Here is a 13,861-nt window from a genome sequence, read left to right as displayed (position 1 = left end):
AGAGAAGAGAAGATATGGGCTGGGAGGAATGTTTTACACTTTTAGCACAAGTGATGAAGTTAAAACTAGGTTAAAATAGATGCTCTAGTTTTCCTCTCATGTCTCTTGACTCTGTGTTTATGACTCTGCATGGTTACAAATTCTTTTCATATTCTAAAATTCTATCTTGTGGCACATACTGTATATATTGAAGAGAGGTCATAATTGTATTATATGTGTGATTATAACTCAAGGAGTTATTTTTGCCCACAGTCATTCAATTCCCATTTGCTAGTAAAAATACATGTATTGAGAGTTGCATCAAGTAATTCAGGGTACAAATTATTCATTAGAAAACGTTTAGTTAGTACAATTTTGACTATGATGCTCCTGATGTGCTGACTTTTGTAAAATTGTGCATTACAGTCTAGGATATGACTGTATACTAGATCTAGTATTTATTTTTGCTCCAAAGACAACATATCTTTTAGAAATTGTTTGTGACTCAGACAGACATATATTTACTACAAAGCCAATATTTGCGATTATTTTTAGAAAGCTTTTATGTTTGTGTGTGTGTGTGTGTGTGTGTGTCTGTATGTGTTTCGATGAAACTTTATTTACAAAAACAAACAGTGTACTGGATGTGGCTCATGGTCTAGAGTTTGCTTATTCTTGTTCTAATTCTTCACAGAAGGCCAGTTCATAGTTGTCCTCTGCATTTTTAAGCTTTATAGTGCATGTCTATTTCAGTAAATATTCATTCAGCAAACTCATATGGGATAGTATGTGGGGTTCCAGTGTGACAATACTTTTTATTATTTATTTATTTATTTTTCTTAAACTTTTATTAATATTTTAAGTTCTGAGGTACATGTGCAGAATGTGCAGGTTTGTCACATAGGTAAACGTGTGCCATGGTGGTTTGTAGCAGAGATCAACCCATCTCCTAGGTATTAGGCCCAGCATCCATTAGCTACTCTTCCTCATACTAGAAAGCTTTTTTATATTATTAGAGTTAATTTTCTTTTTTCCCCCTTGGAATAATTATATAGAAATGCCCTGTGCTGTGCAATATAGTAGCCACTGTCCATGTCAGGATATTAAGCATTTGAAATGTGGCTAGTCCTAATTGTGATGTGCTGTAAGTGTAAAATAAACACCAATATTGAAAACAGTATAAAAAAGAATGTGAAACATCTCAATAATTTTTGTATTGATTATATGTTGAAATAATGTTCTTGATATATTAGGTTGAGTAAAGTATATTCAAACTAATTTCACATCTTTTTAATGTGGCTACTAGAAAATTTAAATTCACATATGTGGCTCACATTATGTATTTTTTCTTTCCAGTTTTTGAGACTGGGTCTTGCTCTATTGCCCAGGCTGGAGTGCAGTGGCACAGTTTCAGCTTACTGCAACCTCCACCTCCTGGGCTCAAGCAATCCTCCCACTTCAGCTTCCCGAATAGCTGGGACTACAGATGCATGCCACCATGCCTGGCTAATTTTTTTATTTTTTGTAGAGATGTGGTTTCACCATGTTGCCCAGGCTGGTCTCAAACTCCTGGGCTCAAGTGATCCACCTGTCTTGGCCTCCCAAAGTGCTGGGATTACAAGTGTGAGCCATCAGGTCCTGTCCTCACATTATATTTCTATAGGACAGTGCTGATATAGAGATATAGACCCTTTTGACCCATATGGGACACTTGTAGCCCATGACAATAAAATTGTGCCATGACTAAACTGATGAGAACTACACTTGTAGTAATCAGTAGCATATGTACATATGTCCAGTTCATCTAAAAATGGAAGTAAACTATTAAGACACAGATTGAGAAGAAGGTTTATTTTGCATTGCTTGAAATGATATGATCTGTCAGAAGACTATTCCTACATACTCTGACCTTGCCTGAGGCATTAGATGTACATTTTGTATGAATTTCCATATCTGATGCCTTGGAGTGATCTCATGTGTCAAGGGTCAGATAGGAATCAATAAAAACTGAAATAGTTTTATGTTGTTTCTGACAGATTTTCCCCATAGACTGATAGAGGGTATAATAATGATCAATTTGTGGAGTAGTTGTGCTTCAAATCTTATTTGCTATGTATATGGATATTGGCCCAAGAAACTCAGGCTTATGGTTTATTTAAGAATGATCTTCTTTAATATGTGAAACCTTAGATAATAGAATATTCTCACTAATGAATGTCCTGGTTATTTGAAAGTTTGGTAGAAAACTATTTTGTTTATATTTATTCTAAAATATACTAATCTGATTTGTTACATTAGTGCAAATAATATAACAAAGGAAATTAAATTTTTGGTAATTGGCAATCTCATATTGTCTGAGAACATTCATTTTTGGCAATAATTCTCACATACAGAATTTGAGATATTGACAAGCAGGCATAGGAAATGGGATTTGGGTGTGTATTAGACTAAGACCAAGGATCTAAAAATTGCTTTTTTTGGAATAAATATGTAATAAGCATTTTACACTTTTTCAAGACATTTCTTAAATGTATCTAGAAACTCTTGCATTTTATGAAACAAGCTTAAGTTAATCAAGGTTTCAATCTAGGCCCTCTTTTTTTTAAATTTAATTTAATTTTATTTTATTTTTTTAAATTTATTTATTATTATTATACTTTAAGTTGTAGGGTACATGTGCATAACGTGCAGGTTTGTTACATATGTATACTTGTGCCATGTTGGTGTGCTGCACCCATCAACTCGTCATTTACATCAGGTATAACTCCCAATGCAATCCCTCCCCCCTCCCCCCTCCCCATGAGAGGCCCCGGTGTGTGATGTTCCCCTTCCTGAGTCCAAGTGATCTCATTGTTCAGTTCCCACCTATGAGTGAGAACATGCGGTGTTTGGTTTTCTGTTCTTGTGATAGTTTGCTAAGAATGATGGTTTCCAGCTGCATCCATGTCCCTACAAAGGACTCAAACTCATCCTTTTTGATGGCTGCATAGTATTCCATGGTGTATATGTGCCACATTTTCTTAATCCAATCTGTCACTGATGGACATTTGGGTTGATTCCAAGTCTTTGCTATTGTGAATAGTGCTGCAATAAACATACGTGTGCATGTGTCTTTATAGCAGCATAATTTATAATCCTTTGGGTATATACCCAGTAATGGGATGGCTGGGTCATATGGTACATCTAGTTCTAGATCCTTGAGGAATCGCCATACTGTTTTCCATAATGGTTGAACTAGTTTACAATCCCACCAACAGTGTAAAAGTGTTCCTATTTCTCCACATCCTCTCCAGCACCTGTTGTTTCCTGACTTTTTAATGATCGCCATTCTAACTGGTGTGAGATGGTATCTCATTGTGCTTTTGATTTGCATTTCTCTGATGGCCAGTGATGCTGAGCATTTTTTCATGTGTCTGTTGGCTGTATGAATGTCTTCTTTTGAGAAATGTCTGTTCATATCCCTTGCCCACTTTTTGATGGCGTTGTTTGTTTTTTTCTTGTAAATTTGTTTGAGTTCTTTGTAGGTTCTGGATATTAGCCCTTTGTCTGATGAGTAGATTGCAAAAATTTTCTCCCATTCTGTAGGTTGCCTGTTCACTCTGATGGTAGTTTCTTTTGCTGTGCAGAAGCTCTTTAGTTTAATGAGATCCCATTTGTCAATTTTGGCTTTTGCTGCCGTTGCTTTTGGTGTTTTAGACATGAAGTCTTTGCCCATGCCTATGTCCTGAATGGTACTACCTAGGTTTTCCTCTAGGATTTTTATGGTATTAGGTCTAACATTTAAGTCTCTAATCCATCTTGAATTAATTTTCGTATAAGGAGTAAGGAAAGGATCCAGTTTCAGCTTTCTACTTATGGCTAGCCAATTTTCCCAGCACCATTTATTAAATAGGGAATCCTTTCCCCATTTCTTGTTTTTGTCAGGTTTGTCAAAGATCAGATGGTTGTAGATGTGTGGTATTATTTCTGAGGACTCTGTTCTGTTCCATTGGTCTATATCTCTGTTTTGGTACCAGTATCATGCTGTTTTGGTTACTGTAGCCTTGTAGTATAGTTTGAAGTCAGGTAGTGTGATGCCTCCAGCTTTGTTCTTTTGACTTAGGATTGTCTTGGAGATGCGGGCTCTTTTTTGGTTCCATATGAACTTTAATTATGCCTAAGTAAAGGGGGCAAGGCAATATAAAAAGTTGGGATGGAGCTGAACATTAACTCAAAGCTGGAGCTTTTAAAAATCAAGGTTTCTTTTTTAAATTAAGTTTTTAGTTGGAGGGTTTGGGTCTGGCTTATTTATAGTGTTTCAAATGTGTCGGTAGATGTTCTATGGATATGTGGATATGTGCCTAGAGGCTCTGTCAATAGGTGCAGTTGAATATATTTAGATATATGCTAACTTTCTATTCTAAACTCCTTGTTTAAAAAAGATGTATCCATATCCATTTTGCTAGGAGAAGGTGACTTTCAATGGGGTTTTAAAAAAATGCTTCTATTATAATTAATTTTTGTATAATGGGGAACTGAGTTGGTATAGGTAATTGAAATCTGTAGGCCCTGAATCTTATTTTAGTTACAAATATCTTCTCTTACAAAATATTTATAAGTTCTAATAACATGCAGAAATTTAAAAAATGTATGAGAGTTAATTTGCAGTATTTTCCCGTTTCTTTTCCATTTTTTGCCTGAGGTATTCCAAGCAACCTAGTGTTTTAATCAGTTTTAACTGAAACTTGGCTCCTGCCAAAAGATACCACTGCCCTTGCAGCTTTTTCTAGCGGAGATATCTCATCATTGATGCATTTCGTTCATGGTTGAAACCTCAGCCATTCTCTTGCTCTTATTCTGTTCATATGGATACCATCTCCCATAGGTTTTATTTTAGACATAACAATTTGAATTTTCTCACCCTCTTTCTATCTACCACTATATCTCCATTTGTTCAAATTTCTTTGTTTCTCCCCTGGTCTGTAAAACAGACAGTTAACCTAACTCTCTCACTCTGTTTACCTTCCACCTGTTACAAGAGCTCTTATTCTAAAACACTGACTGATCATGTGAGGAACATACTTATCTTTCTGAAAGCCATTTAGTTCCAAGTTGCTGCAGAATACAATCCAAGTTTTTCAACATATTGTGAGGTTCTTCATAATCTGGAGCAAACCTATCTTTCTTCCCTTGTAGTTTATTGTCTTTTCTTTTCCTTAAAGAAATTCATGATAATTTCAACATTCAGACAATTCAGAGAATGAATAATGTATTTTTGCATGTATTTTTCTATGTTATTGCAAATATTTCTCATCTATACAATGGAAATAATAATAGTATCTTTCTTATTGTCATGTGGCTATAAATGAGCTAATGCATGTAAAGCATTTGGAATGCTCCAGACATACACAATATTCTGCAATTTACTTTTTTCACTTTATATGTTTTGGCTGACTTTCAAAGTCAATGCATTCAGATCAGAGTTATTTATTTTAATAGTCGCATAACATTTCATAGTGTGAATGAATCCTAATTAATTTTTCCTTTTTTGCCACATTCTCAGCTATTGGACTAGTTAATTTTTAATTTTTTTTGCTGGGCATTTTAGATGGAGTCTCACTCTACCACCCAGGCTGGAGTAGAGTGGCCCAATTTCAGCTCACTGCAACCTCTGCCTCCTGGGTTCAAGCGATTCTCATGCCTCAGCCTCTTGAGTAGCTGGGATTACAGGCACACACCACCATGCCTGGCTAATTTTTGTATTTTGAGTAGAGATGGGGTTTCGCCATGTTGGCCAGGCTGGTTTTGAACTCCTGACCTCAAATAATCCACCTGTCCCAGTCTCCCAAAGTGCTGGGATTACAAGCACCCACTGCTACCCCTGGCTAATTTTTGGTATTTTAGTAGAGACAGAATTTCACCATGTTGGATAGGCTAGTCTTGATCTCCTGACCTCAGGTGATCTGCTTGCCTCAGCCACCCAAAGTGCTGAGATTACAGGCGTGAGCCACCATGCCAGACCCTTTCTCTTTTATGCTATTAAAATTCTATAGTGGATATTTTTGTGTCTGTAGTCTTCATATGAATATTTTTATTTCATAGATATCGATCCTGAAAAGTAGAGTCATTGGGTCTAGGAGTATTCATGTTTGAAATTTTATTATATAGTGCCATGTTACTTTCCAAGAATGTTGTAGCAATTTACACTTCAATGAATATTCTGTGAGAGTGACTGTTTCTTCACATATTTGCCTCCATTGTTTGTTATCAATGATTTCTTCAAAAATTTGTGCTCATCTGATGGTAGAAAAGTAGGCAGCCACTGTTTTATTTTGCTCTTTGCTAGCCACAGTGAGGTTAATTATATTTTCAAATATTTATTAGCTATTCACATTTCCTTTTCTGTGAATTGCCTATTAATATCCCATTTTTCCATTTTGTTGTGAGATTTTTATTTTATGCATAATATCCATTTATCTGTCACATATATTGAGCCATTGTATAAAACTAAGAAGAATTGCATCCTCTCTAGGAGCCCTGGCTATTCTGTTGGTAGACTTTCTCAACCCAGGGAGGTTGACATAAGCTTAAAAAAAAAAAAAAAAAAACCTGATCAGTAGGAGCTCAAGCCATATGCTGTTGGGGCCGTATAAGACACTAATGCTGTGGGTCTCGTATAAGAGGGCTAGAGAGAAAGATGAGTACCAAGCTTTGGAGGCAAGCAGTGCGAGAAATCTAGCTGACTAGTTATTCTCTTTGCTAGAGAATAACTATTCTAAGTGGCATTATATATCAAAATCCATAATTTTTACTTTTTACTACTCTCTGTGATAAATATTTTTATAGCTAAGTATTTGTACAAACTATTAATTACTTTCTTAAAATAATTCCTCAAGGAGAATTTCTAGGTAACAAGTTTGCACACTATGAAAGTTTTTAAATACGTATTGTCAAATTGCCTTCCAGAAAAATTGTACCAATTTACATTTTCACCACCAGCTTATTATAAGCTCTGCATCCTAACCATTACTGAATATTACTGACATTTTTTCCAGTTTGATAAAGAAATATTTAATGGTATGGGTGTTTTTTTGCTTTCTTTGATTGCCAATGAGGTGGACATTTTTCATATATGTATTCAACATTTTTATATTTCATTTAACAAATATTTATTTACTGGGAACCTACAATATTCCAGTCACTGTTTTAAGACCCAAAGATAGTGTGGTGGAGCTTTCATTCTAGTGGGGAGACAGACAGCATATAAATAAATAATATAATGCCAGATGGTGATAAGTCCCATAACTGAGAGGAAAGAGAATGATGATAGGGTGCTATTTTTGACTGAATAATTAGGGAGAGAGTTTCTGAAGAGGTGACATTTGAGCAGGACGATTGGGCCATATGATTGAGGAAAAAACTTTCTAGGCAGAGAGAATTTCAAATGCGACAGTCATAAGGTGCAAGCATACTTATATTTTTAAGGAGGCCTGTGTGGTTGGAACAGGGTGTGTGAGAAAAAGAGGTTAGGAATGAGGTTTGAGAAGTCAAGGATAAATCATGTGTATGAAATTTTGCTAAATGGTGTGGGATAGGGAATTGAAAATATTTTTTCCTGCCCAGTAATTAAAACATATTTCCTGGGACTATTTATTGAATGATGTTTTCCTTTTTTTTTGCCTCTTTCAGATGTCAACTTTATTCCTATATGTATGACTGGCTTGTTTCTAGGGCTTCTCTTATATTCATTGATCTCTCTATTCTGGTGCTAGACCAAAATTTTTTGGTATTGTTTTATGATACGCTTTCATAATTGGTAGTATATAGATCCCATTAGTACTTCTTGTTTCACAATTTCTTTTTCCTGTAAATTCTTCTAGATCAAATTTAGAACTTTTAGTTGAGTTTTCCCTAAAATACTCCATAGAGATTTTTGTTGGAGTTGTCTTAAACAGATGTATTAATTTAGGGAGTTAAAGATTTTTGTATTGTAACATTTATTTTATAAGAACAAGAAGAAGATTGATAACAAACAATTATTAGATGTTTTCTGTGCTGTAGGCACTATGGTCACTGCTTGTATTGTAATTTATCTGTATATATTTTTCTCTAATAGATTTTCAGCGCTTTGGAGGAAGAGATGATATTTTATTCATTTTTTTGGTCGATTCTTGGACTTGTATTTTCTTGGTCATAGTAAGAGCTTGGAGAGTGTAGGTTGATAACTGAAGGTTGCAGATTGAAGTAGAAGTAACAGGTATGAATAATTTCTCTTCATTCTAGGTTTCCTGGGTAGTGAAGAGTTGTTAGTGTAACTAGAGTTGAAAGAGGAAAATAAATTAAGAGAATAGCCCTGGATGGATGTTTTAGGAATTTGTTTAGTTGAAATTTAAAAGACCATATTGGACTCACTTCAGTTATTTCTTTGTCTTTTTTTTTTTTTTTTTTTTTTTTAATTTTTGTCAAAGCTATCCAGGTACTTTTTTTTTTTTGAGACAGAATCTTACTCTGTTGCCCAGGCTGGAGTGCACTGGCATGATCTAGCCTCACTGCAACCTCTGCCTCCCAGGCTCAAGCATTTCTCTTGCCTCAGCCTCCCGAGTAGCTGGGACTACAGGCATGCACCACCATGCTTGGCTAATTATTGTATTTTTAGTGGAAACAAGGCTTCACCATGTCGGCCAGGCTCATCTCAAACTCCTGACCTTAGGTGATCCACTGACCTTGGTCTCCCAAAGTGTTGGGATTACAGGCGTGAGCCACCGTGACTGGCCCATGTATATTTTATTTTGTAAATTAATGTCCTAAAGTTCTGATAATTTTTAAAATGATATCTTTCATTGTTTTCATTCTGCTGTTTTCTGTGTTTTGATTTTAAGAACCTCTATTTTTCAATATTGGAACTGCTAAATGAGTATCCTACTTTTCTTACGATTTCCCTTCTATTTTGTCTGTATCTTTGCCTTTTTTTTTCTAAGTATCTGAGATACTTCATGAGCTTTATTTTTTACTTTTTATTTGTTTTTGAGACAGAGTCTCGTTCTGTCACCCAGGCTGGAGTGCAGTGGTGTGATCTTGACTCACTTCAACCTCTGTCTCCCGGGTTCAGTCGATTGTCCTGCCTCACCCTCCCAAGTAGCTGGGACTGCAGGCATGTACCACCACACCTAGCTAATTTTTGTATTTTTGGTAGAGATGGAGTTTCACTATGTTGACCAGGGTTGTCTCGAACCCTGATCCCAGGCATCTGCCCACCTCAGCCTTTCAAAGTGCTAGGATTACAGGCGTGAGCCACCGTGCCTGGCCTTATCAGCTTGATTTTTAATTCTTCTACTGATTTTATCTCTGATTTTCTTTTTTATTTCATTGTTCTTACATTCATTATCTTTTCTGATACTGAGATGGTATTAATGATAACTATTTTTGAAATTTCTTCTCCATGCATAGTCCAAATTTTCTCTAGGTTTCTTTTTTTCTATAGTTTGTTCCTAATTTTTTGTTTTCGCTTCTTTAATAGTAAAGGCTTTCCTCAAGTGATTGGACGTCTTTGGTTATTTGTTCATATTTGAGAGTGGAAGTTTTCAAAAACTCATGGGAAGCTCTGAGTTCATAGTGTTAGGACTTGTTGGTTGTAAGCCTTTCAGTGGTGTGCTGGATTGGCTTGTGTCTGCTTGTGAAATGCAGTTGTTAGCATCTCTTCCTATTGCTGAGTTAAGTTGAAGTATTTACATCACAGAAGTTGATGAAGGCTACAAATCAGGGGTCTAGTCCAGAGATCATGCATTTTATCTGTGCCCAAGGATGTCTCCCTTTCTGCTGGGGTGATTGAAGGGCAGCCACTCTGCTGTTCTGAGAATCAAAGGGCAGCCGCTCTGCTGTTCTGAGAATCTAATTGATTTAGATTTTCAACCAATGCTGTAGTATTTAATTCCTTTTTTTTTCTGAGTATTTAATTCTTTTTATTTCCATTGTATGGATGTATCACAATTTGTCTGTTTACCAGCTAATGGACATTTGGATTGTCTCTATTTTAGGCTATTACCTATAGAGCTGTTATTAATATTAAATGTACAAATCTTTATATGGACATGTACTTTCATTTCTCTTGACTAAATACCTAGAATGGAATGATTGGATTATATGGTATTTGTATGTTATTTGTGTGGTATGATTTGATGGTATGTATGGTATTTGTACATAACTTTTTAAGAAACTGCCAAATTGTTTCACTAAGTGGTTGTACTATTTTATGTGCCTATTAGCAGTGTGTGGGTGAACTCTGGTTGATCTACATCCTTGTCAATATAGGTTTATGACGTCTTTTTAAACATAACAATTCTGATAGTTATATAGTAGCATCTCATTGTGGTATTTTAAAAAATAAATTCTATCGTGTATATTTGTGGTATACACATGTTATGGGATACATATAGATAGCAAAAAAAAAAAAGTTTACTACAGTGAAACAAATGAAAATATCCATCTCTCACAGAGTTACCCTTTATTTTTTGTTTTTGTGGCAAGAGCAGCTAAAATCTACTCATGTAGCTGAAATCCCGTATATAGTACAATTTTAGTACCTGTAGTCTTCACGTTGTACTTTAGAACTCTACAGTTGTTCATCCTACATATCTGCTACTTTGTATCCTTTGACATTTATTTCTCCCGTTCTACTCCCCCTACCAATCTTTTGTTCTCTATCTCTGTATATTTGATTTTTTTTTTCAGATTTCATATATTTTCAGGCAATATTTTTCTTTTTATGTCTGGCTTATTTCACTTAGCATAATGTCTTCCAGGGTCATCCATGTCATAGAAAATGGTTAGATATAATTCTTTTTTAGGGCTGAATAATATTTTGTTGTATATATATATCCCTTAAATTTGGAATCTGGAAGTGTGATGCCTCCAATTTTTTTTTCTTTCTTTTTTTTGTTGGGGGTGGGGTGGTGGCAAGGTCTTGCTCTGTTGCCCAGGCTGGAGTGCAGTGGCATGATTGTGGTTCACTGCAGCCTCGACCTCCCAGGCTGAAGCAGCCCTCCTGCCTCAGCCTCCTGAGTATCTGGGACCACAAGTGTGCACCACCACAACTGACTAATTTTTTTAATTCTTTATTTTTAGCAGACATGGAGTCTCACTATGTTGCCAAGGCTGGTCTCAAAGTAGTGAGCTTAAGTGAACCTCCCTCCTCAGCCTCCCAGAGTGCTGGGATTATAGGCATGAGCCACTGAGCCTGGCCTACAACTTTGTTTTTCTTTCTCAGAATTGTTTTGGCTATTTGGGGTCTCTTATGGTTTCATATGAATTTTAGAAGTTTTTTTCAATTTCTTAAAGAATGCCATTGGGATTTTGATAGGGATTGCATTTAACCTATATAAGTAAGTCAGATACTTAAAATTTAACGTCTGCAAACTAGGAGTCATTGTTTTCTCTGCATCCTTCGTTGTCCTCCCTGCAGAAGATTTTGCTCTTTTTTTCATTTTACATCTTAGTTAATATTGTAATTTTTTCTAGTCATGTAAGCCTAAAGTCTGAGTCATCTCTAGACTACTGCTTCCAGTTTCCCACCTTCTTCCAATTGATCCATGTGTTTTGTTAATTCTTCTTTTAATTAACTGTCAAATAAGCACATTCTATTCATTTTCATTGAGCCACCTTAGTTTAACGCTGCCACGACCCCTTGTTTGGAATAGCCATTCATCCTCTTTTCAGAGATGCCTGTGTGCTCTCTGGTACCTCGATTATCTTACTACTTTGTAATTATTAGTTTGTGTGTCTATCTTTTCCATTACACTATGTTCTTGTAAAGAAGGACCTTGAGTTATGATTTTGTGCTCCCAGTGCCTAGCTCAATATGTGACATACAATTGGTGTACAGTAAATGTTTTGTGAATGTGTGAACTAGTTTATCATTAGATATTATCTTTGATAGTTTTGATATCACTGTGACCATCAGATAAAGCAATTTTTTTTGTTCTATTTTTGGAAAAGTGTCTTTCAGTGCCTTATTTTCCAAAAGTTAAAAAGAGTTTCCTTAATTGTAGTTATCAAAAAAAAAGAGACTCTTTTATATAATTACATGTTATCTCCAGAATATATTGCATAGTAAAATCAATGATGACTGCAAAATTGTTAGGATCTTCTCATGGTTTACAACAGTCCAAATCTTCCATTTTATTTTCAAGTATGAAATATTGATTACATTTTCTTGGTTGCAATAGAACAGCAAAAAGACTTTATATTCTTCCCACAATGCAAAAATATCTTATAACTTATATAAATCACTGCCACCTCAGAAGGAGTGTGTTAACAGTCATGAGGCAGGTCTCATAAATCTTTATTCTTCGGAATGGAATATAGTAGCTGAATGTTAGTTGCCTCTAATATTTAAGTAATGATAGAAAGTAATAGGGAATTCTTGGATCCAGACTTCAGTGCACGACCATGGACACACATTTGTTAATAATTTCTGAAGATATTAATAGTTGCATTCTCTATTAGTTTCCGTTTATCAAGTAAATGAAGTTGATGTTCTGAGGGGAATTCATGGAAAATGGCAATCATTTTCCACATGGCTAAAATTTTCATCTGCAACTTGCTGCTGGCTGTGGGGCTACCAGGCTTCTTTTTGTTTTTCTAGGCAAGATCCTGCTTCACTGTTAACTCTGCGCTTGTGCTTTATTTGCAGCATCTGGCGAGGCCCCAATGTGAACTGCACAGACAGTTCGGGTTACACTGCTTTACACCATGCAGCCTTAAATGGACATAAGTAAGTGCCACTTATTTGGATGGAATCGTGTGTATTTAGTTACATGTGATGAAGTTAATTATGTGTGACGATACCTTTCTCATGTTTCCATGAGTCCAATGGGCTTAGATGAATTTGGAAAGGGATCAGGTGACAATACTGACAAGTCAGACTTGGTAGAAATGTTGCTGAGTATAATTGTGTGCAGAATGTAAGCTGAAAGAAATGCTGTAAAATACTCAACTGTCACACTGGGAGAATGGAAAAATTGATAGGACCATGCCAGTCATGTGTAGCTTTGGGGAGAGAATGGGACAAAACCACTTGATAACACCCCTCTACCTTTTTTGGTGTCTCCTTGTATTCACCCAACATGGGAGTTTACTAGGAGTGCAATCTTAGCAGACTCCCACTATTCTGAGCCTTAGTCACTTATATGAACCACTTCAAAATCCTTATTTAGCTAAAATGTTTTATCTTTGTCATTCACGATTATCTTTCTAGTTTTAGATTTCGCAACCCTAAATTTTTTTAATGTGTAAAACTATGTTTCAAATAATGTAATACTATACATTATGGAGAGTGAAAGAATGTGTAGTCATAACAACCTCTATTTCCAGTATTTTAGCTAGGTATCCTAATGGTTTAGTGACAGAGTTAAAGTGTGATGAGTCCTCCAAACGATTCATATGTTCTGTCCTCCCCTACAGAAGAAAAATGACCCTATTCCTCTATCTCCCCCTCGTCTCTGTTTTCCCTTTGTGTGAATGACCAAGTTAGTTTTCCCAGATCTGTATCATTTCATTTCATGGTGTTTTTTTTTTTTTTTTTTTTTTTTTTGAGACAGAGTCTCACTCCGTTGCCCAGGCTGCAGTGCAGTGTCATGATCTTGGCTCACTGCAACCTCTGCCTCCTGGGTTCAAGTGATTCTCCTGCCTCAACCTCCTGAGTAGCTGGGATTACGGGTGCCCACCACCACACCTGGCCAATTTTTGTATTTTTAGTAGATATGGGGTTTTACCGTGTTGGTCAGGCTGGTCTAGAACTCCTGACCTCGTGATCCACCTGCCTTGGCCTCCCAAAGTGACGGTTGTGAGCTATCGTGCTTGGCCCTCACTTTAGTTTTTAGATGTGGTAATTACTGCTTTAAAAATA

The 13,861-nt window shown here is 36.0% G+C and overlaps 1 protein-coding gene across 11 annotated transcripts in view; it reads left to right on the top strand.

Annotated features, from left to right (window-relative positions):
• Nucleotides 1-13,861, top strand: part of ANKS1B (ankyrin repeat and sterile alpha motif domain containing 1B) — a 1,288,070-nt gene that overhangs the window by 162,521 nt on the left and 1,111,688 nt on the right. For all 11 annotated transcript variants that reach the window (XM_005571954.5, XM_015430681.4, XM_005571953.4 and 8 more), the window contains exon 2: nt 12,647-12,727. In XM_005571954.5, the coding sequence (XP_005572011.1) occupies nt 12,647-12,727 (81 nt within the window). The remainder of the gene's footprint in view (nt 1-12,646; nt 12,728-13,861) is intronic.

This window comes from Macaca fascicularis, chromosome 11 (genome assembly GCF_037993035.2).
Source record: "Macaca fascicularis isolate 582-1 chromosome 11, T2T-MFA8v1.1".
Classification (NCBI taxonomy): domain Eukaryota; kingdom Metazoa; phylum Chordata; class Mammalia; order Primates; family Cercopithecidae; genus Macaca; species Macaca fascicularis.
The sequence above is the reverse complement of the archived record's forward strand: the minus strand, read 5'-3'. Positions and strand labels throughout refer to the sequence as shown.